This window comes from Neodiprion fabricii, chromosome 4, assembly GCF_021155785.1.
Source record: "Neodiprion fabricii isolate iyNeoFabr1 chromosome 4, iyNeoFabr1.1, whole genome shotgun sequence".
Classification (NCBI taxonomy): Eukaryota; Metazoa; Arthropoda; class Insecta; order Hymenoptera; family Diprionidae; genus Neodiprion; species Neodiprion fabricii.
Window position 1 is genome coordinate 2,615,625 of NC_060242.1, and position 25,661 is coordinate 2,641,285.

The 25,661-nt window shown below is 37.0% G+C and overlaps 5 protein-coding genes across 15 annotated transcripts; 3 read left to right on the plus strand and 2 right to left on the minus strand.

The window, feature by feature from the left end:
• Positions 1 to 293: 293 nt before the first annotated feature.
• Positions 294 to 14,609, minus strand: LOC124181088 (meiosis regulator and mRNA stability factor 1). Of its 4 annotated transcripts, none has more exons than XM_046567278.1 (25): positions 14,498 to 14,609; positions 12,158 to 12,539; positions 11,915 to 12,058; positions 11,562 to 11,846; positions 10,988 to 11,154; positions 10,009 to 10,103; positions 9,479 to 9,680; positions 9,057 to 9,219; positions 8,596 to 8,794; positions 8,381 to 8,469; positions 8,175 to 8,300; positions 7,933 to 8,082; positions 7,407 to 7,805; positions 6,982 to 7,160; positions 6,694 to 6,866; positions 6,398 to 6,609; positions 6,151 to 6,301; positions 5,891 to 6,066; positions 5,254 to 5,637; positions 4,957 to 5,160; positions 4,589 to 4,859; positions 4,085 to 4,458; positions 3,870 to 3,968; positions 3,432 to 3,792; positions 294 to 3,361 (listed from the first exon to the last, which is right to left on the minus strand). In XM_046567278.1, the coding sequence occupies exons 1-25, from the start codon at positions 14,551 to 14,553 to the stop codon at positions 3,306 to 3,308; spliced, it is 5,097 nt and encodes a 1,698-aa protein (XP_046423234.1). In that variant the 5' UTR covers positions 14,554 to 14,609; the 3' UTR covers positions 294 to 3,305. The 4 variants fall into 4 exon arrangements, with proteins under 4 accessions (XP_046423234.1, XP_046423233.1, XP_046423235.1 ...); XM_046567277.1 differs by having other exon boundaries at positions 4,076 to 4,458; positions 14,498 to 14,608; XM_046567279.1 differs by lacking the exon at positions 14,498 to 14,609 and adding an exon at positions 13,062 to 13,207 and having other exon boundaries at positions 4,076 to 4,458.
• LOC124181093 (phosphatidylinositol N-acetylglucosaminyltransferase subunit Q) lies at positions 13,328 to 15,670 on the plus strand. 2 transcript variants are annotated; one of them, XM_046567289.1, is made up of 5 exons: positions 13,328 to 14,472; positions 14,559 to 14,839; positions 14,914 to 15,106; positions 15,230 to 15,344; positions 15,422 to 15,670. In XM_046567289.1, the coding sequence occupies exons 1-5, from the start codon at positions 13,672 to 13,674 to the stop codon at positions 15,610 to 15,612; spliced, it is 1,581 nt and encodes a 526-aa protein (XP_046423245.1). In that variant the 5' UTR covers positions 13,328 to 13,671; the 3' UTR covers positions 15,613 to 15,670. The 2 variants fall into 2 exon arrangements, with proteins under 2 accessions (XP_046423245.1, XP_046423246.1); XM_046567290.1 differs by lacking the exon at positions 15,230 to 15,344.
• An 88-nt stretch (positions 15,671 to 15,758) lies between these two features.
• On the minus strand, positions 15,759 to 21,909 carry LOC124181097 (protein chibby homolog 1-like). 4 transcript variants are annotated; one of them, XM_046567300.1, is made up of 4 exons: positions 21,595 to 21,908; positions 21,417 to 21,532; positions 21,103 to 21,189; positions 16,201 to 16,275 (listed from the first exon to the last, which is right to left on the minus strand). In XM_046567300.1, exons 1-3 carry the CDS (start codon positions 21,776 to 21,778, stop codon positions 21,103 to 21,105), a joined length of 387 nt encoding a protein of 128 aa, XP_046423256.1. In that variant the 5' UTR covers positions 21,779 to 21,908; the 3' UTR covers positions 16,201 to 16,275. The 4 variants fall into 4 exon arrangements, with proteins under 4 accessions (XP_046423255.1, XP_046423254.1, XP_046423256.1 ...); XM_046567301.1 differs by lacking the exon at positions 16,201 to 16,275 and adding an exon at positions 20,938 to 20,989 and having other exon boundaries at positions 21,595 to 21,909; XM_046567299.1 differs by lacking the exon at positions 21,595 to 21,908 and having other exon boundaries at positions 15,759 to 16,275.
• Positions 16,580 to 21,345, plus strand: LOC124181089 (DNA topoisomerase 3-alpha). 4 transcript variants are annotated; one of them, XM_046567284.1, is made up of 13 exons: positions 16,580 to 16,685; positions 16,755 to 16,814; positions 17,022 to 17,185; positions 17,264 to 17,607; positions 17,688 to 17,806; positions 17,888 to 18,234; positions 18,307 to 18,595; positions 18,770 to 19,268; positions 19,346 to 19,691; positions 19,796 to 20,255; positions 20,335 to 20,578; positions 20,666 to 20,904; positions 20,974 to 21,345. In XM_046567284.1, the coding sequence occupies exons 2-13, from the start codon at positions 16,772 to 16,774 to the stop codon at positions 21,012 to 21,014; spliced, it is 3,135 nt and encodes a 1,044-aa protein (XP_046423240.1). In that variant the 5' UTR covers positions 16,580 to 16,685; positions 16,755 to 16,771; the 3' UTR covers positions 21,015 to 21,345. The 4 variants fall into 4 exon arrangements, with proteins under 4 accessions (XP_046423240.1, XP_046423239.1, XP_046423241.1 ...); XM_046567283.1 differs by having other exon boundaries at positions 16,580 to 16,814; XM_046567285.1 differs by lacking the exons at positions 16,580 to 16,685; positions 16,755 to 16,814 and adding an exon at positions 16,833 to 16,914.
• A 63-nt stretch (positions 21,910 to 21,972) lies between the features above and the next one.
• On the plus strand, positions 21,973 to 25,620 carry LOC124181090. The gene is made up of 6 exons (XM_046567286.1): positions 21,973 to 22,227; positions 22,312 to 22,536; positions 22,719 to 23,219; positions 23,320 to 23,514; positions 23,615 to 23,839; positions 23,997 to 25,620. The coding sequence occupies exons 1-6, from the start codon at positions 22,113 to 22,115 to the stop codon at positions 25,430 to 25,432; spliced, it is 2,697 nt and encodes an 898-aa protein (XP_046423242.1). The 5' UTR covers positions 21,973 to 22,112; the 3' UTR covers positions 25,433 to 25,620.
• The last annotated feature ends 41 nt before the right edge of the window (positions 25,621 to 25,661 follow it).

The following is a 25,661-nucleotide window of genomic DNA, read 5'->3' on the forward strand; positions in this document are numbered from 1 at the left end:
TTTTATCCACCATTTACACTTTATTGTACAATTATATAAAAAAAAACCGTCTATAGCTATTGTACACGTATATCAAATTAAATTATTAAACATTCATAGGGAGGATTGCATTGACATTCATTTTTATACATAATAAACTTTCTCACCTCGTTATCACAATAAAATCATTTAGCACAAAAAAGTCGTGTTGGATATTGAACGAGCGAGCCTGAATTCAACTGGTTGATACGTATATTGTGGATACCAGTTGAAAATTCAATTAAAAGCATGATTATGCGAATTTTTCTGCCTAGTATATTTTCAAAATTCGTTGTATGAGTCAAGCGTGAGTGGAATTTTCTTTGTTCACTGTTTCACGAGTTACGCGCTTGCTCAAAAACACTGTGTTATAATAAATATATTCCATATCAAATTCAATTTGCAGTAATAATAAATTCACCAAATTTTCGCAGTACCTCATTACAATCAGTAGGAAGCTCTGCAATTAAATCTAATTCACTAATCGAAAATATCATTTTTAGTGCTTATAAAACTGACGTTTACAGAACAATGTACCAATTTCGATTTTTGACGTCAATTTGAATTCTGTTACTAGTACGTGGAGCTTCCATTCTGTTGCAAAGCTTACACTTCAATATAACAACTATCGCTAAAACATCAGTTGCAGATACTAAACATAAAATTTTATGATCCTATTAATAATTATTTCACACCGGATAGTGCAGACATAATTTTCTGCACATCACTCAAGCAAACGTTTGTTTCCTTAAGATTAATAATAATTCGTACAAAAACAATATAATTTGTTCGCCTTGTTCTTTTTCTATTTTTGTCTTCTTCTCGATAAAAGTACATTTTTGATTACGAAAAAATTGTTCTTACAATTCGAAAAGTAGCCAATCTGTTAGATTGACTGATTTGGTAAAATTGCTGTTAATTTTATTGTGATTTCTTAAAATGAAGACCTTAAATACAATTAATCTTTACACTAACCATAACAGTAATGTTTCCCTGAACAGAATTGCGTGCGGCCTTCGTTTTATTCAATAAATTGTACTATATATTATCTCTTTGTTCACAGAAAATCTGCAATTACGCAGTGCACAGATTATTGATCTCCAGCAGAAAATTCTCGTGTCTGATCAAGAAAATAAAACTAAACCTCGGTGTATTCAAATACAGACAATGATAGACGCAAATTATGCTTTGAAGACACTGTTGGACATTGCAGCTGATAATAACTGAAGCCACTATGCCAAAACCTATCGATACGGTGAATTTATGGAAGAGTGTGATTCTCGTCGTATAAAAAATTGGCAAATAGATCTCTAGTACGAGGAGCAGATTTTTGAATAGCTGCGCATATTCATTCCGAATAGAAGCGCAAAAAAGCAGGTGCAGAATCAACGAAATGAAGCGTATCTTGGAACGGTAAGAAACAAATATTCGAAATGGAAAATCTCGAACATTACAAAGACTATCCATTCACAGATGGCGATGCAACAGAAAATGGGTTTAAATAAAAATTTGGAGTCGTCCAAAACGCTTCTGTTTACTCGGATTAGCAAGGTCCCGAACTCGCATCAGAATCTCGTTCAAATGGTGGTATGGCAGCTTCAAAGCGATCATCAGGCCAAGATATAAAATATGCTTGTAAAACCAAGTACCAGACTCGATTATACACTTGCTGGAAAGATTTTGCAACAAAGAGCATGAAAATATTAGATAAAATATCCTGTTCTCAGATATTTGCATTGAAAACGCTGAGGAATCATTCGAGAAACGAGTAGAAAAAATGTACCATCACCCAGGTCAGAGAGATGAAAACTCCAAGATAGAATCATAAAAATGTACGACATACTCTTCATCATTGAGAATGCAGAAGATGCTCATTTAGAGATAAGCACGTGATTTGATTGACTCAATAAAATATTATTAATAATTCTGGAAATTAGTAATTTGTATTTTCACTTCCATGACCGTATCTTCTAATTTTTGATAGATTCTAAGTAATTTTTCTTCCCAGTGTCTTCTTCAGATATATCTGCAATTTCGTTCCGTTCTGTAGTTTTTCAAATGATACTTTCAACTATATTGAAAATACTCAAAGTGATGATAAAAAATGGGTATTAACATGAAAGTGTCCGATGACTAACGCCTATAAAACACACTGTCAGAATACAAAGTAATTTATATAATTCAGGGTGAAAGATTACGTAGCTGGTTATTACGATTACGTATACAGGGCAAGAGTATCAAGTTTTAATGTTTGAATGCCGACCACCCCCTATGCTTAACAATGCACGCACAAATTCAATGATTTTGAACCAATTTGCGTTCACTCGCAATTTTTAATGGAAACGGTTTTTAATATAAATTGTGACTGCAAAATGTTTTTTTTTTTTTTGTTGACAGAATCGAACACAACACCGAATTTGATTCTACTTGCGTAATTTATGTAACTTATACATTCAATACAAGTTTACTATTTCTTATTCAACATAACGCCAAGAGATATTTTTTAATTAAAATGAAGAACGTTAGAACGATTCATCTATAGATGTGCACATTGTGCATATGAATCTCAAGAATTGCCATGTTAAAATGTTAAAAACATATTACTTTCAAGTAATCGAGAGTTATGTATATATACATTCTAAGCATGCCTGAAGTTGATTGCACCTTCTGTACGAGTGTTCCCAATTTTTCAAAATATTCAAATTGAATAGTGATTTGGAGCAATCAAATGGGCAATGTTGTTCTTATCAAGTAGGTTTTATTTTATATTTAAATAAAATCTAAAAATTATGATCCCGTGTTGGTTATTGATAATCTAATATACTACATGTATCAGATCACTATCCAGTAATTAACTTCAGTGAATATAAATAATTGGCTAAGTTGTGGAGACTGTCCACTTTTATCACAGTCACAAAAAATTTCATCGTGCTGGCATTAGCTGTTTAGTATATTATATTTTCATTGATTCTTTCACCACTGTGAATTATAGATCACTAATCACTTTTACTTTCATTTCCAGTCGCATTCATCGTAATAATTATCGAGCAATTTTGCAATGTTAAATCACGAACATGGATAGTTCAATATTATATATTTGAATTGTTCGGTTCACGAATAATTCTTGACGATAACCAAGTAGCTCATAATAGAGTATCTTCTTGAATTGTCGGCAACTTGTTGAAGCAATATGATTGTATTTGAAAATTCTCTTCAGACTTACCATGAGAATCTTAAAAAACAGAAGGTACATCAGGAAGTACCCCCTGATATTTACTTTTTCTTACTCAAGAGTTAATGGGCTGACTGAATTGAGCAGCTAGGCGACGTTTTCCGGATATCACTGGAATAAAATGAATGCTATTTCCACAAAGTCGATATTTATCAGTTGATACAGAAAGTTTCAAACTTACGTTGCTGTTTTGCGGGAGTAATCCGACCTTTTCCTAAAGCTTCAGAGCTGTCAGTTTCACTCGTTTGAGATTTACCAGGCTGGTCTTCAAGACTATTGCCATCAGTTCGGAAATCGTTATTTCTCCTCAATTCGATAACTTCAACAAGAGCACTCTTCTTAGGAGTCAAAGAAAGTGACGGAAATGGTAGCTCCGAAGGATGAGGTGCAATGACCGGGCTGCGAGAAGAATAGTACGGCGATGTACGAGGGTTCAACGGATTAGCTGCAGCCGGCAGAAGATTCTTTGCCGGAGATAGCAGATTAGAAGCACTCTCATCAGAGGTCATTTGATCCCAGTGAGGCAAGGTGAGAGCCGGAACCTAGAATCCAAGTTTGCAAAACATGTGTGAAAATATAGTCAAGATAAAAATACGATCGCATGATGGAGCAAACTTACAACAACAATTGCAGACTGATCGCGTTGAGAGTACTTGTAATTTGGAGGGCTTGCCCACACGGCAGAGTTCCAAAATCTTTGCTTATTGTCATTCTCACCCTGTAATGTTGGAGGTAGGCTTTGAAAATTGCAATAAAAGTGGATTTCAAAGAATATAGGATCTTTGAAGGTTTAAATTTTAATTGATATAGAAATAAATTGCTAACCGAATTTACATCGTTAGGAGAATCAGGCTTAGGTGGCGGTGGAAGCTCTTGATTTCCTGGTGAGGTGCGAATTAGACTTTGAAGAAATTTATCATCTTTCCTCTCAATGGCGGACCATTTATGCGATTGCTCTGCTTCTGATTCAGGCACCGCTGACCACTGTGTATCGTTTTTTTGAGACCACTGACTAAGTTCCTTGTGAGACCAATCATGATGGATATTCACAGATGTCGGTGGCCATTTACTGAGCTCCTCTAAATTAAGCGAAGCATTCGATAGGTCCAAACGTCCAGATGTATCACTGTCAAAGGAATCATTGCTGGACTCTGTATTCTTATTCGGTGATGTGACCGAATATGTTGAAGGTAACGGGAAGCCAACAGCTGTTTAACAAAATCGGAAATGGATTTTATTGTTATATTTAGGCATACATGCAACTAAGCACTATGACATAACAGTTTACAAGAAAAAAAAGGCTGAAAGCTATTGGAAGAACTTTGATTGTATACTCACTGGCAAGTTTCTTATTCAGATATAAAGTTTTCCTTCGGTGTTTTGGTTCTTTGAGGATTACAGTACATTTGAGAGCTTGTAAAAGTGCAGTGAGTGTTGAAAATCCAAATTGGGCAACTTGACATGCCGAACCTATGATACTAAGATATGCGTTCTCAAATTGAGATAAGGGAAGTACACCACCATAGTTCATTAAAACTTTGTATAGATTGCACGCAAATGACTGTAGCGGAGTTAATTCTATCATTTGCTTGCCATTAACACTTGAGAACTGAAATTCAGAATATATAAAGAATTAAATTAAGGTAAAAAAGGGCTTGTTCGTCAATAGAATTGAATTTCTGAATTTCGTAAATAATAATTATTACCTCAACGACGTCGGAAAGATCCCTTTGGAGCCCACCTAAGTCACAAGCTGATGCATAATACCGAATGAAATGAGACTGAAACTCTGGGACTGAGAGACAGCGTTGTGGCTGATCCATGAGTACTCTACGACACTGTAGAGCCAAAACTTGCAACCTCGATTTATCCACTGACGTGACAACCGGACCTGTCGCTGTTTGTGATATCTATGAGAAAAAACCTGTGTCTTTACCATTTGAAACAGATATGGATAAGGTTTGTCAATAACGTCGTTTGGTTTGAAATTAGTTAAAACAAACCTTGACAGTTTCAAAAAGTTTTCCCATCAGTTGCAATATTGAAGAACAGTTGAATATGTCCGGGCATAAGGCGTAACCAAACTGATGCAAAAATGCTTGACCAATTTCTGCCACTGGCAGAACTCCTTTCGCCCTGCTAACTAACTTGGCTACTTGTTCGCCAAGTACTCGGAGCCCTTCTTTTTCAGTAAGCGAAATACATCGCTCACCTCCACTTGTTTCCTCTATTTTTACAATATGCGGTATGGCTTCAAACAGTTCAATCAATTTTGTGAAACCGTAATCTGACACACGACACTGATGACCGAAATGGTGATGGTAAGATGGGACAAATTTGTTGAACAACATTCTACACTGTGGAGCGTGACCCAAAAGCTTAACTACCTGTGAAATAAAATAACCAAATAATCAATTTAGGGGATTACACTGAATTGTTGCCTCAAATCCGTAAATAATCGGTATGTATTAACATTTCTACAGCTCCTCAAAGGGCATCTAATTTTATTGCCATTTCTCTTTGTGCTAGTAGATGGATCCTAAAACTTAGCCAAAAGTCAGGATAACTTTCAAGTTTTACAAGAAATGAACTTTCAAATTGAACTTGAAAGTGCATAAGAATTCAGTTTACCGAACTTACTTCGAGAGCAAACTGTTTCGTTCGTTCTATCTCCTCAGCAGTTTGTTCTCTCTTTGGTATGGCAATCATTTTATCATTATTATCGTGGTTCGTTACAACGACTGTATTTTCAGAAACCTCACCGAGAATATCCTCAATCGCACAAACGCCATAATCTACGACATCCCACGGTTTGGCTGTAATAAAAATATGGTATAAATTTAATTAAATTATAATTTGAACAATCGAATTATCATATACCTTATAACCAAGTAACATACCTATTACTCTGGAGTAAACAGATGGAAATTCAGAAAGAGAGACCTGTTTACTAGCTTGGGCTTTCAAAACTCTGAGCAAATCCGAGGTAAACCTACGAACCTGGGCCCGATGTGACAGTGTGACGACTCGTTTGTTTCCATCACCCATCACCTGATATAATGGCATCAATTTTAATACATCAACGACAAATTCCACACACAGAGGGCTGCGAATTCATTAGGAGAGAAATAGAAAAATTTATTTCACCTGTACAGTGTGTGTAAGAGCTTCTAAGAGATCTATCAATTTAGTAAAACCGTAATCAGCAACCCTACACTGTCTTCCAAAGTGATGATGATAAGCTGGTATAAAACGATTGAACGGCAATTGACAATGAGGTGCAGTTTTCAGCAGATCAACCAATTCTCGACTGAACAATGCTAGTTGATTCACCAGTGGGGGACTTACGCATTTATTATCTGTTAAGTACAAAAATATTGTGATTGAATGTTGTTCTAAGATTTCAATTTAGACTTAAAATCATCAAAAAACGTCTACCTTACCTTCATGACTATCATCATTGTCATTGGTTCCAGCCCATATAAGAAACTTGACTCCTCCTGGACCTTGCTTCAGCTCTATGGAACTTAGACAGGCAACCAAGTGCTCCAAAGGAACTCCGTTTTCATCTACTTCAAATTTTTCTGTAAACTCAGCCTCGTAGCACGTTGGCAGACTGAATAAGAGGAATAGTAATTAATCAGAACTTATCACGGTGTAAATGAGCATGATAAAGATAAATCGAGAGCAAAGTTCGATCAATATTTTCAAAGAAACATTATTTTTCTCACCTAAGTAGCGGGAGACTCCCATTGTGCGTTTTTAATAATTGTTGTAGGCGGTCAGTGAGTAATTTCAGTGATATTTTAACATTTGGCAATGAAAGCATCTCTTGTTCCGCCCATCCTCTGTCTGACCACGGCTTCTGTGTATGCATAGTACAATACGGCATCTCCAGCTGTACGCCCTCCTAGAAAAGAAACAAAGGACACTTAGAAATTGAAATGATAGAGAAAAAAACAATACATGATTTATTACGCAAGTCAGATAAATTTTCACGCTTCCCCGAAATGATCAATGATACTTAAGACCGGTGAGAACAAAGGCTCTATCACCATCGAAAGTAACTCAGATTCGGCCTCATGTCTGTCATCATGTGCAACATGGTAGAATATAATATTAGTAGTAAAAACAGTATCGATTGAGTTCGGCTTACTGGTGTGGAGTTGCCGAAACATGGAGATGGTGTATTTCGATGATCTGGATTGAGAGAGACCATCCTTCCTCCAGAGTCCTCAGTGACAATGCAAACATCTTTCATTTTGTAGAGCTCGGAAACACTAATTGAGATTACAAATCGTCGTTCGTACATTTCCCGAAATTTAAATAACGGTAACTTGTGCCCAGGAACTTCTTGCAACAACATTACTATCTGGGATCGTACCAGCTGAGGATTAGGGCCACCAGTATGAGCGTATGAAATCAAAATCCGTTTAAAGCCGACCTTGCGACGATGAAGTTGAGAAATGGCATACTGCGCATCTTGTAACGACGGAACCTTCACGCTAGCGGCAAAATTTCCATCAGATTGCATGAAGACAAACACGTGCAAAACCTAGAAGAATAAATGAAATGCTACAATAAAAGACCAGACGAATAAAATACTTAAAGCTATTGATTCTATGTCAACGACAGGCATAAAGCTATTTCTTACTCGAAAATCGTCGTCATGAGTGACTTACCATTACATGTTCCATAAAGACTGAGGCCAAAATACGTTTCATCTCTTTAGGTTCAATGTTTTGGTCCAAATTGGTTACCTGAAGTTCAATAGGTGTACAGGCTCCGTTTAAGACGCCAAAATTACGGTTGCTTATTGGATTAAAAAAATTCTGTAACACACCAATGGATATGTACAGAATGAAGAATCTGCATACATTTGAAAGTGCACAAAACTGTTATACACAACATAATTAGCACAAACCTCAACTTCTTCACTTTCCGGATCATTTTGATGATAAGGCGACAATCGTGACTGCTCATGTTGGCACGAAGACATCAGATGCCCGTCGTAGGGTGATGGAGTTCGACTACTTCGTGGCGGCATTACCTGTTCGTTTAAAGAGTGTTAAGACACGTGGTTGAAAATTATTCAAGAAGATGCGTAAAATAAAAATAGGCAATAATCACTTGTCCGTTCCAGTGAGCATGGTCTCGCGTATATGCCGAAGTCATTGGGGAAGGACTGCGCCGCTTTATGGAGTTGGATTGCAAGTATCCTATAATGGAAAAATTTATGAAGCAAATGAACAATTGTATGAAAATGAGTTACTTGCAATACAAATCACTAAGTGAAAGAAAACTGGAGACTATTTTGGGCTTTGTTGATCAAAAAACGTAATTACCATTTCCATTGTAGCTCGGATTGGGAAGATGAAATTGTTGTCGCGCCGGTTTCCAGTCGGGTGGATGTACATAGCTATGAGTTCCTCTTATGCGCCTATACCCTTCTGGTGTACGAACTGAATCGTTATTGGATAATGTGCTTGTATCTCGAGCCTGCGAGATTGAAGCACGCTTACCAAGAACCTTCACATCTTCGTTCTAAAATTTGCATTATCATATTTTGAATACATCACAATTTTTTTTGAGAAGAATTGAGTTCGAATTCAAATATATTGTATAGGTGTTGATTACGAGAACATAAGCATAGGATATGAGGTGGCTAGTACTTTAAACCGTCACGTAGATATTCAGACAGTTGATCACCGAATTATTAAGAATATAACACTGATCAAACAAGTCTGTTCATTTTTTTTACAGTAGGTGCTGTACGAAATTGAATCATTCAATTACACGAGCTTACCTTGTATTGACCTTCCCAGTAAAATCCGTGCCGTTGTGTGTTGCCAACCTGTTGCCATACAAACGGAGAATGGGAACGTGGCAATTCGTTAAGAGATCGGTTGAAACTAGCTTCGCTACTACTTTGAACATTTTTACGAAAGACAGGCGTCTGCTGGATCAATCTGAAATCGCACCAAAGAAATCGAAAATGAAATCAGCAAGGTCGTGTTGAATCAAAACTTGATACGAATTACAAATACTTCAAATCAGATAAGATCAAAGCTTCTAATATTCATAACCCGAATTAGCAGAGATTATTACAATCAATCTGCGACTCAAAGGTTCAATCTCGGAGTATCATCATGTTTGTGATTACAATATCATTTTGTAGGAAAAATGAGAGTCGAATCTTTCGAATTATTTCTAAATCTTTTGACTTACCCAGGTGGTACATTAACTGATGAACTGTGGATTGTACCCCATGTTGAATATGCTCCGATTATAGGTGATGACGAATGATAGTGCGGGGTGACAGGAAGACTGCGTGCGCCTGCTAGCGTGCTCCCTGCAGTATACATTTTTCCTGGTGTTCCGATCACCGATTCAGATTCAGTTGCTGTACAATCTTGGCTTGTGTTGCTACCTGCAATTATTGATTTTCTTAGGTCATTAACTTTGCAGAGGTGCAAAAAAAAACATCAAAGTATACATAAATGAACACTTTTGTCAAATATCCAATAAAAAAAAAATATTCCTTGAAGGTGATCTGCCAAGAAAAAGAACACTAAGATTTATCGCAAATTCGTTCAAAATAATATCATCAGACCAAGTAAGAAAAAAAATCTTGAACGTGTTTATCGTAAGATTTGAAAATAACGAGTACACATTTATGAATTTATAATATGAAAATCTTACAAAAATAGTTTGGACAAATGTTGAATTTAAATATATTATAGAATAACATCATCTACCTTGTGTTTTACTTGTATGTTCGTCTCGTTCTTCAGAGAATCTGACAAGAATCTTTGAGCCAAATACGTCTTCACCATGCATACGTTTCTGAGCCCTATTTTGAGAAGGAAAAAAAAAAACGAGAATAAGAAATGAGCGTTACTTCTGAAAGTCAGCCTGCTGAAAGTCAGATAAGAGAACTCAAGTGTCCTTTAGATGGAGTAAAGGCCGAGTTTAACAACAATCTATAATTTAAAAATAAACAATTTTTGGAATAATAGCTGAATACTGAATGTTAAATGCTGATATGAGAAATCCACAACAGTTCGATTTTAAAATACAATAGTACCGTATCACCTGACCTTTATTATGTTTTGAGTTTATTTCCAGCCATAACGACTTACCATAGTTGTGTACAAGTAATAAGCAGCTACCCAGTCATGGGGTCACACAAAGAGACAAGCTTACAAACAAATATTCAATAAATAAAAATCTATGAACGATAATAAATAAAATATCTCCTACTCAAACTAATAATTAACACATATTACATTACAAATACATTATTATATGTAAGGTTAAATTATTGAAATTGTTTTACTTGTGAACTGTAATCTAACAAGGTGAATGGTACATTGCTGGCTGCCAACAGATTTTGCTGATATATATACCCTTCCCCTTTTCTCCTCCTACTCCAATTTTCCACGTGTATATGGCGCTACATGACGAGCAATATCAAAACTATTGAATTTCAAGCTTTAAAGGTGGTACGAAATATTATATGGCTCAAATTTGGCAATCTAGAATTTCACTGCAAAATATAACCCCATCATTGTCTTTAATTTAATCAGTACGTTTAATTGAATTGAATATGTTCATAGTATCGCTCAAGTATATTTTGACGATAATACTGGCACCGAAACAAATTCAATGAATACAAGTGGGAAAAAAAAAAAACAGAAAAAGAAACGAGACAAACAGCTAATAACGATGTGTTACCTGATAGATGAATCAGCTGAAGTAAATCGCACGGTGGCCGTGTTGGATTGAATTGCTATAACCTTGCCACCACAGTTATCGGAAAGTTGCTTCAAGCGTCGCCTGATAGCTACGATGTCCTTTTCTTTAGGTAGATTATTGACTAGAAGATCGTAGGTTTCGGGGAGCTGAAAAGTTCACTGGTTTACAAGACAAGCTCAAAGAGCTAGGGACATGCATACCACATTATGAATATCACTGTACATTTAGAACACAGAAAAACATTGCCACGTATAAAATGAATGAATAGCTCTGAGCATTAAGAAAAGACAACAGAGAACTATTACAAACAGACAAATACAAGAATGAAAGCAAAAAACATAGTAATCAAAGACAAATGTGGACATTTAACAAAAACCGAATAAAAGTATAGAAATATAATTTCTTGTACAAGTTTATTATATTTTTTAAAGAAACAAAAATACAAACAAAAAATCTAAAATTAATAATTCAGAAGCAATGGTGCAAGAGAGATAATCAGGTATAGAGTGAGATGCAAGTGGCAAGCCGTTGTCAGTGTTGATAGCTTTATTACCTTCGACACGGTTCGGGATGGCAAGGGTTCCATAAGTTCAATAAAATTGTAATGTTCATTAGCACACAATATTAAAGCCTCAGATGTATTCTCCTTGTGCAAGAGTATAACATGTATTTTTTTTCTATGCCTCAAGTCGCTAAGGTCAACAGCAAAATTAATGTCCCCAGATATGAGAATTATTGCTGCCGGACTACCATGAATGTCAGCAAATCTCCTAATGGACTGGCGAAGTTTTTCATCCGCAGCATTTTTGCATGTCGATGCGACGTGAATTAAATTCACCTGTTATAAAATGGGAGAAAAAAATATTATTAAGATAAGATAACAAGATGAGCCAAGAGATTTTTTACCTGAGCATCATTAAGTTCTTGCACAACCTGATTATTCTCCTTCTTAACGTCACACACTACTATGAATTCTGCCTCCCTGTAACCACTGAAAAATGAGTCCCTGATCACCTGCGTAACTGCAACGGCGGATCTGCCTTTGGGAACCTAAGGTGAAGCAGAAAATAGGTAATTTGTTGTTTGAAATGTTTTCTGTAAGTGTTCAGACTACTCTGGTGTTTAAAAGAAAAAGTCTGATGCACAAACCTGGCAATTCTCGATGTCCCAGAACACGCCGATCGGTGGTAAGTATCTCGGTAGAGTCTGCGGGTTGACTGGACTACCATGCTGCAGATAAGAGTATTCGAATCCATAGTGCTTAGATGAAGGCGGAGTTGCGGAACCTCCTTGTTCCGATAGCGTGTCTGTATCATTGTCAGAATTTGTCCCAGACAAGGAATGTGTCTTATGAACAGAGCTGATATTTGGCGGTGGCGGAAACTTGAATTGTGATAGCGACCTTATCAGCTGTTCATTCAGTCCTTCTATCTCATCGTCGCTACTCGCCGAGATAGCACGATGCCTGGTGAAACCACTGACTTCCATTTGAAATTCCAAATTTACTTCACATATCAGTTCGATTACTGGGCTGAAAAGAGAAATAAAGAATAAACGAAGATTGTAACATAGAGTAGGTGAAGCTGGTTCAAGAAAATGATCAACATTTTGACCAAGACGGTTGGGTACAAAATGCAACAGGGGTAAGAAATACAAATTTTAACAGATGCAAGGAGCTGTGGACTTCGGACAGAGAACAAAAAGCCAAGTTTTAGAGACATTGTTTTGTGCCATCTTAAGGTTTATGATGAAGTAGAGATAAAATAGGAACTGACTATTTAGCTGCAGCAAACAGGTGTTGTGGAATACATTGCGCGCAACTATTGTTTATACGAAATAACTCACAATGCGAAATATTGATTACGATGTTTAATCGTCGACTAGATTACAAACTGCGATTGGAGCGAAATGGGATTCAAAATAACTGGTTGAGGTTATAATTTTTGTGGTAAAAAAAATGGTCGAGAACAAGAGAAATGTCTCCGGCGTATAAGATCGTGTCGCAGTATTAGTTAAAGATATTAGCTAGTGATTTGTAACCGTTCGTTATTACCTGAATGTCAGCCCATAGCAGAATAATCAAGATTTTAAAAACATTCCGATCGCAAGATGCCGAACAAGTTTGTCGCTTTCTACATTGCAAAAAAAATTATCCACAAGTCACACTACAGGTCAACTACTACGGGAACGACGGGAATGACCGGGAATGTTTGCCTTCTCGAGACATATTAGTAAAGGCCAGAGTGACAAATGGCGAAATCCCTGACGTCCCACTGTCTAACTCTTAGGATGTGGACAAACCGGTGAGAACATGTGGGAACAGAAGCTACTACGAGATAGTACAAGACTGGCTGCCTTTGAAATTCTCTAGTCAATGACAACAGGAAGATTCGAATTTCGAGGTTATCAATAATAGAGCTGGCGAAACGTCACAGTTGAATTCAAAAGCATTCAATATTCCTATTCCTCGCAGATTTTGGCTCGACTCTGCTCATAATAATTCGATAAACTAAAATGTACAACATTTTGTACTGTAATAACAGAAATCATGAAATTTGAGGTTAAAGAATGTAGGCGGATTTAGTTGCCTATCACCAGATAACGTGTAGCAATTTCCTTAGGCAGAGTAGATTTTGTACAATGTAATTTGGGCCGTTTGCACAATGACAAAGACCATATTAGTATTCATACCGAAAGAATTTTGCAATGAGAAACCGGGATACACGTTTGGCAGAGTCGTGTATGATTCCTGGAATGAATCGAAGAAATTCTTTATTATTGGTGTGAGGAAGGTGGATTCTGGCAACACGGTTAAATCAAACAGCGATTTGATAGGGTACTTCTCCGGCTCTAAGAACACGTATGGGTATTTAGATAAAACATTATCGGATTGGATAAACGTTTATTTGTCTCCAAATTCCAAGTCTAATTCCGTTAACTGTGAATATTGCATACGCGATGTTCTCATAGACAATCGTAAGATCACACCAACCGCATATCACACTGTGATCATAATTTACGATCAAACTGCATTGCTACAGGCCGAATTGTTAGTAAACAAGGCACCATCTGGTGATCACTTTCAAGAACTGAAACAAACGCTGCAGAAAAGGTCCATAAAGGATGAGATAAATAGGAAATCAAAATTTAGTCTCATCGGAGAGATCCTTCTGACTTATCATGCATTATTTTTCTTGTACCCAATGCGATTCATCTACAAAATAGCGAGCAAACTTTTGCCAATATTGAAATACTCCGCACTTGGCCTACACATGCACAGTTGGCTGGAAAATGGACAATGGACTTTGACCATGATCGTACAGAGAAAGAGAATCACATTGAAAACTGCAAACTACATGTTGGCCACGGTGCTTGACGTCTTACTCGGTGTCTTGCTTTTGCGATTTTTGTTAGAAAATATTGGACATGTGCCACCCTCTCGAGTACTGCTTAACAATGCAGAGGTGATTTTTAAACAATGCTTCATACCTTATTGAACAGTTGGAAAATGAAATTGTATAACTACAGGAATGAATTGCTTCCATTTCAGAGGGTTGTTGAATCACTCAAAGGGCTGGTAAACTGGTTAATGGGAGCGCCAGCAGGTTTGAAACTGAACCACTCATTCAACGGGATGCTAGGTCGATTTTTCTTATACCATATCAACCTGTGGTGGGCATTTTTGGTGTTTAGTGAACCTTTGCTTGAATTTGCATTCAAGGTTCTAATCCTTTGTGGAAGACTAGGTGTCACTTTCCAAATAGCTATAATAGCTGATCTCTTGGCTCTTGTCAGCTTCCACAGTTACTGCATCTACGTTTATGCAGCAAGGTGAATATCTACACAGCACACAATTATTGGACTTTCATTGATTTGTAATTTCTAATGATCTCGGTCAAATACAGAATGTTCAATATGCAGCTGAGAGGCCTGATGGCACTGTTCCATTTGTTCCTTGGAAAGAAGAAGAATCCATTGAGGGAGAGAGTGGATTCATGTCAGTATCAGGCTGATCAATTGTTTGTTGGAACATTGCTATTCACTATCCTCCTGTTTCTAATGCCAACAACATGGGTTTACTACTCCGTTTTCACTATTGTGAGTAATGAAACAAAAACCAATTAAATTCGAAATCAATTGAAATCACAGAAAGAATTATTTAACAAAATTTTACTCGAGTGTATCACAAGTAAATCGGGTAAATCTATTTTCTTTCCATAGCTTCGACTCGTCCTAATAGGCCTAGGTGGATTTCTCACCAGACTTAAGTTTTACTTACAAGTTCTGCCAGTCTATGCTTTTGTAAAATGGCTTATTCGTTCCCCAGTTATGAGCAGTAAGTAGACCCGATAATAATTATTTTGATTTGATGCATAGACGGTATTTCATGTGCAATTTCCAATGCTGTTCCAGGTACAATAAACATGAAGATATATCCTAGAAGTGGAGAAGGTCCTACCACCCTAATCGTGTCAACAGTTGTATCTCCATGGGGTGAAACTTGGAAACGTTGCATTCTAGAGACGATAAACCCTCACCTGCCGGTTGAGTGGGGTAAAATTGTGAGAAATGTATTTCGGGGTCAGCTTTTGTACCCATTGTAAATAACCACTCCATGTATTAAGAAACTATTAATAAATGATTGATGGTTTTTGCTATTTCTATCTCATTTCATTATTTATTATTCTTTACTGTATATTATGTAGTATACTGTAGATTATTTACAGGTTATGGAAATATTGCCAAGCAATTTCCATGCCACAAAAGAAGCACTCGTTTATTTATACTAACAGCAAGAGCGGAACTCAATTTTTCAGACATACAATCGAAGTGTAGGATTAAATGCAACTAAATACGGCAGACACTATTTGTCCATTTTTTGTTTTTCGATTTCCCTCAATCTTGCCTCTATTTCTTTTGTATCAAGATTACGTTCCCGATTAAACTTTAGGACAGTTCTTAATTGAACTTCTTCTAGACCCTCTATGTGATCATAAAGCGTTAAATCAAAGTGTCTATCGATGTCGCTTTCTTCCCTTAGAATGCCGAAATATATAAGAAACGCAGCTGTGCTCGCAATCACAACGTACATCTGGTACCAAGGTTCATCCGATGTTTTTCCCGTTCTTGATTTCATAGCTATCCAAGTATCAGCCTTACTACCGGTGAATCGCAATGGCTCTTCATATTGTTCCTCATTTTTGTAATCCTTTGATTTATTTGAAACGTTGGCCAAGGTTCTCCAACCTATCGGTGTCGATAGTTTTCTGCAAATAAAGTTAAATCCAGTTATTCTAGTATCACGAACTGATATTAATGGTTGCAGGACAATATTGCGTATTATGGTGCAATAAACGGGTAGACAAGAAGCGACCTAACCTCAAATAGAAATGGATTTGTTTTTATTGTATAGCTGATTAATCTAAAGAGGTTGAAAGACGAAAAAGCGAATCACAACTACAATAAAATATAGCTTATTTTTAAGCAGTGTGAAAAATCTACGTTACCTTGGCTTTAATAAATTACATTCGGAGAAAATTGTTCCAGCAATTCTGCGCAGCATAGCAGACGCCATGTTTCTGGAGTTCTACAGAGTTCTACATAGCCGAAAACAAATGTCAACACACACTTTCGATTTATTTTATAATTTATTTTAAGTTAATATTAATTTGAAAAAGTATGCTTTAGGTTTACGTAAATTCACTAAGCTTCGGAGTTTTTTTCACTCATGTTTTCTACTTTTCAGTATACCGCAACTGCTTAATGCATTTTGTATTACAAACAAAGATCAACCGGCTATTTTTTGGTGAGTAGAATGTGAACAAAACACTTCTCTAATCACCGAGTATTTTTGGTTAATTCCAAACGATTGATTGCGGCAATAATCTAATCTTATCAAGTCAAAGGTATTTCGTTTACGTCTATTTCTTCTTTATTTCTTCGCTTCTACTTGTCCGCATGAAATTTACATCGAAAATTACGAAGATAAAGGTTAAGAAATATTTGTTTATAGATTTAAGAACTACATGGATTCAACTGGCCAAATTTAGTAGCAGTGATACTGTCAAAGAGCTGTACAATAGCGGTAAAAACGTCATGAAGGTGTTGAATGTTGCTGAAAAAAATGACGCAGCTAAAGGTATAGCTGGCTACCTTTCACATGGGTCTTCGCATCGGGTAACTAACTGAAATATCGTAATTGGTCAAATAAACAATTAACACGCCAATAGTACTAGTAAAGTCAATTATTTTCAGCGAGAAGGACTATCAGTATATAACAAGATCTACGAATTTGATACCCAGCTATGGGGCCAGCAGTGCAAAATGATAATGACGTCGGTATCTGGTCACCTGTTGAATCATGAATTTGTCGGAGGATATCGTAATTGGCAAGGATGTAATCCACTATCTCTATTTGAAGCACCTGTGGTTAAGCAGTGCGAGGAGAATTTTATGAAAATAAAAAAAACCTTAGAGAGGGAGGCTAAGGGTTGCCAGGCACTGATTATATGGACAGATTGCGATCGAGAGGGTGAAAACATAGGCTTTGAAGTTATACAAGTTTGCCAAGCTGTGAAGCCCACCATTAAGATATACCGGTAGTTATTGGCAAGGTCAAAACTGTCAATAAATGTTACTACCAGTTCGAAGTATATCTTTACTTGGCTATTTTTTTCAGAGCAAAATTTTCGGAAATAACTGCTCCATCGGTGACTCGAGCACTTCATAATTTAGGATTACCGAACAAAGCCATAAGCGATGCTGTCGACGTTAGGAGCGAATTGGACTTGAGAATAGGTAATTTAATTGTTTAATGAATCAAACGATGATATGTGGCTAGAGTTGTATTGGTTAAATATGTCAACGTTATCCCAACAGGAGCTGCATTTACACGATTTCAAACAATGAGACTTCAAAAGGTTTTTCCACAAACGCTAGCTGAGATGTTGATCAGCTATGGCAGCTGCCAGTTTCCAACCCTGGGTTTTGTAGTAGAGAGGTTTCTCGCAATTGAAAATTTCAAGTCAGAGCCATTTTGGAAAATCAAAGTCACGGACGAACGTGATGGAATATTGGTGGAATTTAGATGGGACAGAAATCGTTTGTTTGAACGCCTTCCGTGCCAGATATTTCTGGACATATGTTTAGAATCTCCTACTGCAACTGTAGAAAAAGTTACGTGCAAACCGAAAAGCAAATGGAGACCGCTGCCATTGGACACCGTCGTGAGTACAACTGATTTATGTAAATTATTATTATATGACAACCGATACACTTCAATTGTATTAATTTTATAGGAATTAGCCAAATTGGGTTCACGCAAGTTGAAACTAAACGCAAAGGAGACAATGAAAATAGCAGAGAAACTGTACACTCAAGGTATTATCAGCTACCCTCGTACAGAAACTAACATTTTTCCCAAGGAACTCAATCTTGTGCCACTAGTCGAACATCAATCTGCAAGTCCACAGTGGGGACCGTTTGCACAACAAATACTGCAAAACGGGCCTTTCCCACGTCAAGGGAAAAAAAATGATGGAGCTCACCCTCCGATTCATCCTACGAAGTACATTGCTACTTTAGGAGGTATGTTACAAAACTTTATCAACTTTACTGTTAGTCTAGACCGTAATCATGGTTTGAAAATTTCAAAAATTTTGGAAAACGATCAATTTTCCCAAAAATTTGTAAAAATTTCCGCTTGGAGTAATTTTCTGACTGTATAACAATTTTTTAAATCAAGAATCCACTTTATTACAGGCAATGAGGCTCGTGTATACGAGTTTATAGTTCGTCATTTTTTGGCCTGTATATCAAAGGATGCTGAAGGTCAAGAGACCATTGTTCACATTGATATTGCGCAGGAAAAATTTATAGCAAGTGGTCTTCATATAATTGCCAAAAATTATTTAGAAGTGTACCCGTACGAAACGTGGAATGCAAAAGAAATCCATGCGTACGAAGAGGGACAAACTTTCAGACCCACTGGCATTGAAATGGTTGATGGGGAAACTTCACCTCCAAACTTGCTAACAGAAGCTGACCTAATTGCTTTAATGGATAAGCACGGAATTGGCACTGATGCAACTCACGCTGAACATATCGAGAAAATAAAATCAAGGCAATACGTGGGCCTGAAGGATCAAAAGTATTTCATTCCCGGAAAACTCGGGATTGGATTGGTCATGGGCTACGACAGTATGGGCTTTCATATGTCCAAACCACACCTCAGAGCAGGACTCGAAAACGATTTAAAGCTGTGGGTGAAATATCAACTAGTTATGAAATAAAATATCATTATAATCAAATAAAAGAGAAATAAATAATTTCTTTCAGAATATGCGACGGTGTGAAACAGCCAGCGGATGTTTTGCAGGATCAAATATCCAGGTATAAAACAGTATTCACAGCAACGTTACGGCAGGCTGGATTAATAGACGAAGCGCTTGCACACTATCTTGACGAGCAACCAGCGCAGGTGCAGCATGCTGAAATAGCAAACCCGGATCCAGATATAATTGTATACAAGTGTCCAAAGTGCGGGAGTAATATGTTATTAAAGGATCGAAGGAACTCTCCTGGCAAATATATTGGCTGCATGGCGTTTCCGACATGTAATAATTCGATATGGTTTCCAACCACTGTTGAGAATATAGAAGTTTTGAATAACAAGTGTAACAGGGTAAGTTAAACAATTAACAAATAATCATTAAAAAAACTTTGGGCCTCGGAATTTCTAGTGTGTAGTATCAAGACGGAGATTGATTAGATTGTTTCTATTTCTAGTGTCCAGGTAATATGCCATTACTTAAGTTTACCTTGCGCCAAGGCACCCTGCCGCATCTTGGAACTTCTTACACCTCTTGTATAGGAGGATGTGATACAGTGCTCAATGAGACTTTTGATATTCGAACACATAGCGTACAAAATGTACCACAAGCTGGTAATGGTGGAGCACCGCAAACAAACTCAAATCAAAATCCTAGAACAAATCAAACACGGCAAAACGCACAAAGGCAACCTAATGGCCAGATAAATAATTCTAGAGCAAATGACACAAGCCGTACTGATTCTGGGGTGTCTACTTGGAGCTCTGCACCTTCGACGACTTCTGTACGACATAATAAGTTTTCTAATCGGTCTAGTAATCAGAATCAACAGAATATGGAAACTGATGACACGATTCTCTGTAACTGTCATGAAAGGGCAATAGAGCTTACTGTACGTAAAGAGGGGACAAATAAAGGTAAGTTGGAAATACAGTGTTACCTTAGTAACACATTTTTTGCTCTCTGTTTATTTTTTACTGAAAATAATTTCCGCAGGAAGACAATTCTACAAATGTGCCAAACCGCAAGAAAACAGCTGTGACTTCTTTCTCTGGGCTGCAGAAAATGCTTTACCCAATGATAATGCAAACAGAAATCATTCGCAACCATCTCGGAATACCAATAGCAGCTATAGTAATCAAACACAGCAGAGCCAAACTAATATGAGGTTCGATAGAGAAGCTGGCGGATCATCGTCATCTCAAGGCATTACCTGCACGTGTGGGCAACCGGCAAGAAAGTGAGTCCACCAATGGAATGACTTACTTCAAATTTTAATGCACATCCGAATTTTACCAGCACCAATTGCTCTCTGTAATATCCACAGACTTACCGTACATAAGGAAGGTCCTAACAAAGGAAGAGAATTTTATGGATGCCCTCAAGGAATTGGCACTACATGTAAATTTTTTAAATGGGCTGATGAAAATGATGATGATGGTTCATGCGATAATGGACAGAGACCACACACAGGGGGCTTTCGAGGAGGTAGAAATATACAAAATGCAAATCTTCCTAGAGCAAGAAATCCAAGTAAAAGGAAGTGCGGTCTTTGCGGACAAGAAGGTATGTTTTTGATGTATACAATTACCACACTTATTTACCAAATGGATAATTTAATTATCGATATTTCAGGTCATACCAGACGTACCTGTTCACAAAATGATGCGGGTTAAGACAATTTATTGAATCAATTTAATAATAAGAAAAATCTTCAAGACTTTGATAGTTTAATTGTAAAAATGTGATATTATGTGTAATTACCTAAGTACTTTTCGAGTGTGACGGTTTATCTTTACGAGCGTCGAGTTCTTTGCCATGTAAATTAGACTCCGCTGTCGTTTGCGTCAGCTAGAAAAAAATTAACGATCAAATCTGTAACATTAGTTTCATTTTTCATAAAGAACGGTGTAATACGCTATCTTTTTTCTACTGCGTTAAAACAATTGTACGCGTATTGTTGGTGTCCCAGAGATACAACAAGCCAATAAACAGAAATAACAGTAATGAGAGTGTAATTTACTAATAGCACTAACGACATCATTTACGACTTTTTATTACAGTAGAGGGATAATTACCATGTCAAGCATTAGTTCGAACTTTAGCTTCAGAATATTATTCTCCTCTTCAAGCTTCTTCACTTCCTTTCGGAGTCGTTCATTCTCTTTGTAAGTTCCACCAACTTTGCCAGATTCTATGAAAATGAAGAAATGGAAAATGGAAAAGTATTCTGAGATTGGGGTCGACTGAATTTACCAGGAATCCACTGTCCACTGTCGAATACAGTCTCTTGGTCACCGAGTCGCAAACGTATGGGTCCAACATCAGGCCCTAATTCTTTTTCGATCCTTTTAGGGCTAAGATCCTTGTTCGCCAACGAAACGAATGCTCTTCTTGTAGGCGTTTTTTTGGGTGAAAACTTGTTTGAAAACAACGGCATGTTTCGCACACCTCGATGAAATGTCAAGAATATTGTTGGTTATGTTTGTATAAACAACCAAGAGTCCATCTTGTATCACTGATAATACAATCCTATGATCCGACATCTGTTACGACGAATTAGGACTAAGCAGATGAAAACTGGTGGACTAAACCACCATTAGTTTACAAATACTGTCAACCATCTACACCCAGATTTTTTCCATGTGCGCAAGTGCTCGCAAATCACTCATCTGAAGGAAAACAATGTTTGAAATTACGTAAAAACGTTGTATTCGATCAAAAGCTTATCTTACCGTGAAAACTTGACGAAAACGTTAGATAAAAACTTGGAGATGTCTAAGCGATATTCGGACCGTCGAAGTTCACGACGACGTACCAGGCAAAGCTTTCAGAATGAAATTTCTGGCGTACTCGATTCCGATTCAAACGTCGACATTGACGATGAAGGTGAGTTGATTTGACAGTCACTTTATACTAAACAACTATCATCCCTCGGTGACTTCACATCAGAACGAAACTTTGTATCTTAAGGTAATCCATTGTGGTTTCGAGAATTGGAAAATAATTCCGTAAGCATACGTCCATCAAAGCGCTTCAGTGCAATTCAAAATGAGGCAACGACACTTGATTCAAATTCTGAGCCCGATTTAACACCGCTGCGAAAGTCCTGGTGGAAGGATCTCGATAACACACCAGATATTCTACCCCATAAGCGCGTTCAATCTACCGCTGCCAGGAATAAAAGCCATGTGTCGAGTAAGCCCAAGTTTATAAATACTTCTACAGCCTTGCAGTGATTTTTAACTAAATGCAGTTGATTTCACTACAAGGCACTCCATGATTACCATTCCTTAGAGTTGACTGCACATGCAATACTTGAAGAACTGTTATAATAAAGCAAACTTGTTTGAGTGTCATAATTAAATTATCAATTCCAGAAAATCATGTGCCAGATTCAGACATCTCGAATGTTTCATCCATAGACGAAAGTCTGATTAAGCAGAAGTCTAGACTACGTCATAATAAGCGAGAGAGCTTACAGAAGAATGTTTTTTCTGATGTACTAGAATCATCAAAAGTATCAATTAGTTCTGAAAAGGGTGATCGGTCCACTCAGGACAGAGATAAGCAAGACACAAGTGTCTCCCCATCGACTTCTGACACTAGTAAAAGTATAGAAAAGGTCCGGAAGCTGCCGTTCAAAAAAAGAAGACAAGTTACGCCAATAGGAGTGTCTGAGAACCTTAATGAAAATCCTGAAAACAATTTGCCCAATGTTTTTGAAAATGTATTAGAAGAATCGCATTCGATTAGTAGCTCACCTCATGAAAATATAGTGGCCCATCACAGTAATCTGTCTATTAACAGTGCAGAAACATTGAAATTAAAACGTCCATCGTCACAGAACCGCAATGAGTTACAGAACAATTCATCAACAGGTAAACAACTATTTTATGAGCAACTGGGCAGATGAAATTTAAATTATTGATGTTGAAAATCTTCATGAATGTAATTTTTTACATTTTTATTTGGTCATAGATGTCAGCTCGCGGGTTTTGGAATCTCCACAAGCAAAATCACCCCGTAAGAAGCGAACCATCTTTACAGCAACTAGGAAGAGAAAAATACCGAATTTTTCTGAATTATTGACTGATGAAAGTGAAGACGAACAGCTAGGTGATCAGTCTTCAAATGAAGATGTGGTGAAGTCAAATCAGAAGGAAACAATTACAGGTATAGAGCTATTTTTTGAGCAGTTGGGCAGGTGAAATCTAAATTATTGGTATTGAAAATGTTCGTAAATGTAATTTTCTACATTCTCATTTGATTGTAGATATCAGTTCGCGGACTTCGAAATCTCCACAAGCAAAATCACCCCGTAAGAAGCGTACCATCTTTACAGCAACTAGGAAGAGAAAAACACTGAATTTTTCTGAATTATTAAACGATGAAAGTGAAGACGAACAGCTGAGTGATCGGTCTTTAAATAAAGGGGTAGTGAAGTCAAATCAAAATGAAGTAATTACTGAATCTGGCACTCAGCCATCTCAAATCATAGGTAAACTTTAAATCTTTTTATTAAATCAAAGTCTGATACTACAGTTTCATGGGTTGTGGGAATCAATATGAAAGGCATTTTATACAAAGTTCGAGTAATCTAACTAATCTAATAATCTTCACATCTATCGACGTTGGACAATTAATTTTTTCGACAGGTTCACAAAGCAACATTCTGGCACCACAAAGGGATTTACATTCAGAAGACAGTATCGAGAAATCACGGGGGACTTTTCTTCGTAAAAAGCGAAAAAGTAATCAGGAACAAATGTTTGCACAAGCTTTGGAATCTTCCAGTTCTCCTGTTTACTCTGAGACCCCTGAACGTGAAAAAATTGATACTCATACACGTTCGAGTTACGAATCAGAAAAGTCTGATATTGAGAGACAATCCATGACTAGAAACTACGATGAAGACATGCCAGTACGTCCATCACCAAGATTACCAATCCGTCAATCTAGAAGCAAAAGCAACGCTGGCCCAGAAGAATTTGCTAGCCAGTCACGTGCTGCAAGTAACAGGAATTCTCTATACGATCATGAAATAACAGAGGAGCGATCCAACATTAGATTAATGATAACTTCTGATGAAGAGGAAGATCGTGAAGATATTACTAGAGATGAAGTTATCTCCAAGAGTTCTGTCAGTCTTACAAAAGTAGTCACACGTAGTTCATCAAAGCTGCCTGAGGTGCGTTCTTTTGAAGAAATTTCTGGAAATGACGAATTTCAGCCTAGTGTGAACACTAGTTGGAAAGAGATACAGAACGTAGGGGAAGTTTCTAAATCATTGCCGAAAATCAATGGCGATACGACAAGAAAAAGTAAGGGACTATTCTCCAGCAACAAAAATAAAAGCAGCTCTGAAAGGAACTTTGGAGCCACTAGCGCTGCTCAAGATGTTATAGAAAAAAACACAGGCTCTGATTCTCACAATGAAAGAGAATCAACTCAGCATCTTGATTTGTCACAGAGAGCGCAACTGAGTACTCAAACAGATCCTGAAAAAGCGGCTCGCCTAAAAGGTGCACTTGAACAATTGAAGAAGAAATTTGGTTTGCCACAGAACAGTGGAATTGAATCCTACTTTATAAAGACTGCAAAGCCGAGGGCTGCTATTACTAATTCAGAAAAATTGGCAAGCCAGAAGAATCCTGTCAGAAACCAGAGTAAAACACCATTAGTGGAACCTAACAAAGCTTATATTGTGGATGGAAAAGTATATAAAAGACCAAAGCTTCCAAGACCCAAACTATGGGCTACCAATCACTTGTATAAATTTTTGTGGAAACAAATGGAACCAAAATACAAACTCAAAGCCAGGATTCGGTCTGAAAAGTTTATTACTTTATTAAGTGACGTTGTATCACTGGTAATCAGACGTAAAAAATATGAAAACTATAAGGAAAATGTACAGGATTTAATAAAAGAAATGGCTCATCTGGGAATAATAAAAACTAGAAACGATTTCTATAAATTCTGTCAAGATTTTCTTCCTTACGACTTTCGCGTAAAAGTGGTCCCAATGGTACTACCAGGAAATATTAGAAATGTTCCATTCCATCCAGAAGAACTCCACACGCCAATTTTGTAACTTTAACTACAATATTACAGATCTACACCAGAGTATCCAGTAAGCTACATTTAATACATTGAAAGACTATTATGTATTATATACCATAATTGATACGGAATTTGCCTAAACCTCTACTGCTGAAACAAGTGATTACTTTCAGGTTCAAAATCAAATCAAAACGTTGAGTATATATGTATTCAATATTTCAGGAAAGTATTATTATGTATTGAAGGATATATATGTACTA